General features: G+C 39.9%; 1 protein-coding gene across 1 annotated transcript; it reads right to left on the bottom strand.

Annotated features, from left to right (window-relative positions):
• Nucleotides 1-1,946: 1,946 nt before the first annotated feature.
• On the bottom strand, nucleotides 1,947-3,253 carry LOC107662977 (C-C chemokine receptor type 4-like). The gene is made up of 2 exons (XM_016453112.1): nucleotides 3,204-3,253; nucleotides 1,947-3,102 (listed from the first exon to the last, which is right to left on the bottom strand). Exon 2 carries the CDS (start codon nucleotides 3,085-3,087, stop codon nucleotides 2,023-2,025), a length of 1,065 nt encoding a protein of 354 aa, XP_016308598.1. The 5' UTR covers nucleotides 3,088-3,102; nucleotides 3,204-3,253; the 3' UTR covers nucleotides 1,947-2,022.
• Nucleotides 3,254-3,411: the final 158 nt, after the last annotated feature.

The following is a 3,411-nucleotide window of genomic DNA, read 5'->3' as shown; positions in this document are numbered from 1 at the left end:
TTCACAACGAAACACACGGCGGGCTAGAGTGAGTGGAGGCGGGTGGACTTGAGAACGGCGTGGCCAGCGGATTTGACGAAGGAGCGTCCGGAGGGCTTGCGGCAATCACATGTGACGACCCCGGGCTGGACTCCGCTTCGTCCACGGTGAAAGCCGATCCGGTGATCCACAGCACTAAGTTGATGTATTCCCTCAGCGACCAGCACGGATCAGCTCCAGGCATGACGAAGCGTATATCGTCCTCTTTTGGAAGGCCAAACAAAGTAGTTTCGCTTTCACAATGAAACACACAGCGTCTTCACGACATGGCAGCGGCGGCAACAACAATACTACAGCGAGAATCAAAGTTACGCCTTCTTTCTTTGCGTGAACATTTGGGCGGTGTTATGCAAATCTTCCCACATAGTGACGTAGACATGTGGGGGCGTGTTAGAACGAGCCGTTTTAGGTAGGCGTGGTTGACTCAACTTTTATAAAGAATATCTCTTTGGATTTGAGACTTTAGTCTTTGCAACTTTACAGATCTTCTTTATGCACCAAGAGCTTGTAACACTCCGAAGAGAAAGGAAAAATTGAAATCGCATCATATGACCCCTAAACATATAAATAAATAAAAATCGGAATCAGTACCAAAATAAAAAAAAAATCGGAATCGAACAGCCCTGTAATAAGGCTATTTGTCATTTTTCTTTGAAACTATTGTGTATTTTTGCAGAATTCTGCAACATTCTTATTTGGCAAGATCTGGTGGATGTACATTTTACCTAGCTTCACAGACAGCAACTGACTGGATTAATTTATTATAATTAATTTAAACCAGTCAAAGTGATATTTTGTCTTAAATATTCAATTAACCATGAGCAAATGAGCCAAGTACTGATGACTGCTGATAGGAATGCAAACAGTAAAGCTCATACAATCTGCTGCCTGAAAACAAGCATAGAAATACCAACAGTAGTGGCCTGGAAACCTCAAGAGATTTAATCAAGCCTTTCCTAATAAGAAAAGTGTCAACTACAAAGCACTAAAAGATGTTACTTAGTATGATGCAATGAAAAGAGAGCATAAATAAATAAATAATAACAATGCTTGTGTCTTAAAAGAAAACAACGACAACCAAACAGATTATTTAGAATGATTTATTGTCACCGATAAAAAATTTATATTTTACAGAACCAAAAGAACACGATGCAGAGAATGGGTTCATGCTCAAAATAAAGATCTAATGACTCATAATGATCTAATGAACAGGATGCATTTATGTGTTGACAAGACAGGAAGTTTACTAATTTCAGAGACATTTAAAGGGGCAAACGTGTGAGTTTCATTCTGTTTAAAGAACAGGGCATCAAAAGAAAAAAGATGATATCAGAAAGCTTCCTGTCGCTACTATATTTTTTCTCAGAATACACCAGAAATTAATAACACACACACAAAAAAAAAAAGAATTTAACCTACTTATAGAAGTCTTTACAACAATATATTTGACAGAAAACAGAATATTACACAGGTAAGGAGAGATTTAATGGCTATGTTGAAAAGGAACCCATAGATTAGGACTAGGGTTACACAATACACAATATGTTGCAATGACAATCTTTCATCACAGAAGCTAATTTTTTTCTATTTAATTTTATTTGTACTTTACTCTTTTTTTCTGGTTTTGATATCATCAAAGGGATATTTGTAATGAATATTTACATATATACATCAAATGGACAGTAAAATATAACAATTATCATCAATGCTCTTGCTCAACTTGGTAAAACTGATGGAACAAATTAGACAAACTATTAATTAATATGCATTAAATTTTATATATATATATATATATATATGAAATTGACGGAGCTCATTAGACATACTCTATTCATTATATACACTGAATGAGAAATTATTGAACATATGCTCAATAATGCTCAATTGGTTTTTTTCTTTTATGTTGGTGCTCCTGTGTCCTCCTGACAACAAATTTCTCAACAAATCACTTTTCATACATACAAACCACAGTCCCGTAAATGCTCAGTAGTCAGTGTTTGGGCTCCTGATTGACGTGGTTTTGCTTGTCGTTGACAGAAAGGCAGCATTGATCTTCAGACACGGTATATGCTTGGACAAAAGCTTCAGAAAATGGCTTTGAAACTTCTTCCCCAAAAAAGTGTAGAAGACAGGGCTGATGCAGCAGTACAGGTAAGCAAAGTTTCGGGTTATGTACAGCGCATAGTCGAGGGCGTTTGAGCAATCGTTCTGGTCTCCAAAGGACGTCTTGATGGCTTTCAACAGGATGACCACGTTGTAAGGCGTCCAGCAGATGAAGAAGGTGAAGATGATGACAAAGATTAGTTTGACCGCCCTGCACTTCTCCATCATGCGAGTGGACATGATCCTGATGGTTATGCGGATGTAGCAGTACAGGACGATAACCAGAGGTACCAAGAAGAAAAGGAAAAACTGCTGATAATAACCAATCAGCTCCCATTTTGTGAGGAAGCTCTGGTGGTAACCAGTCATTTCGCACAGCAAACCGTCTCCACCGTTCATCACATCGTGAAAAACTATATCCTTTATACTAGCCAATATACTGAGCACCCAGACGGCGGCGGACGACACAAACGCGTACGCCATCCTCCTGCTCTGGGCTGCTGTGATGGCGTGGACGACTGCAAGGTAGCGGTCAAAGGTCATGAGGGTGAGGAAGAGGATGGAGCTGTTGAAGCCGATGGAATAACAGCTTCCCACCAATTTGCAAAGGCCTCTGCCAAAGATCCATTCCGATTTGTGGTAGACTGCCCAAAAAGGAAGGCTGGAGGCGAAGATGAGGTCCGAAATGACGAGGTTGAGCAAGAATATGTTGGTAACCGTGCTGAGCTTCTCATATTTGTAGATGATGCACAGCACCAGTCCATTTCCAACCAAGCTCAGCAAGAAGTTAGTGTAGTAGAAGGCTGGGAGAAATGCTGCACCGAACTGGATCACATCACTTTTCTTGCATAAATGAACCTCTTCAGATACGACTGTGTCTTCGTATCCCGTGTCATTGGAGCCGTTAAAAAAACTGAACCAGTCATTATCATCATATTCATCCATTGGTGTGTCTGTTTGCTGAAGTCAGACATACAAAAACACAAAAACATACACACAACACAGTTAATATACATTTGGATTGAGGTTCATTCTGAGCATCAAATATTGGCTTCACTCACCAATGCCTTTGGTAGAGGAGCTTGTGAAACTCTCAGCAGTCCTGGCAGAACTGATGCAACCACGTTGTGGCTTACCAAGAAAATTCAGCGCACATCCTGAACGAGGAACGCAAAGAGCATTTAAATCACCTCGTCAGCATATGTGAAACCGCACCGCCTTCACTATTTTTTGGTCAATGTTTACAAAATGTGATGGGGTAAAATATTA

The sequence above is a fragment of the Sinocyclocheilus anshuiensis genome, unplaced genomic scaffold (genome assembly GCF_001515605.1).
Source record: "Sinocyclocheilus anshuiensis isolate Anshui unplaced genomic scaffold, SAMN03320099.WGS_v1.1 scaffold1659, whole genome shotgun sequence".
Taxonomy (NCBI): domain Eukaryota; kingdom Metazoa; phylum Chordata; class Actinopteri; order Cypriniformes; family Cyprinidae; genus Sinocyclocheilus; species Sinocyclocheilus anshuiensis.
This window is presented reverse-complemented; position numbering and strand designations above follow the sequence as displayed.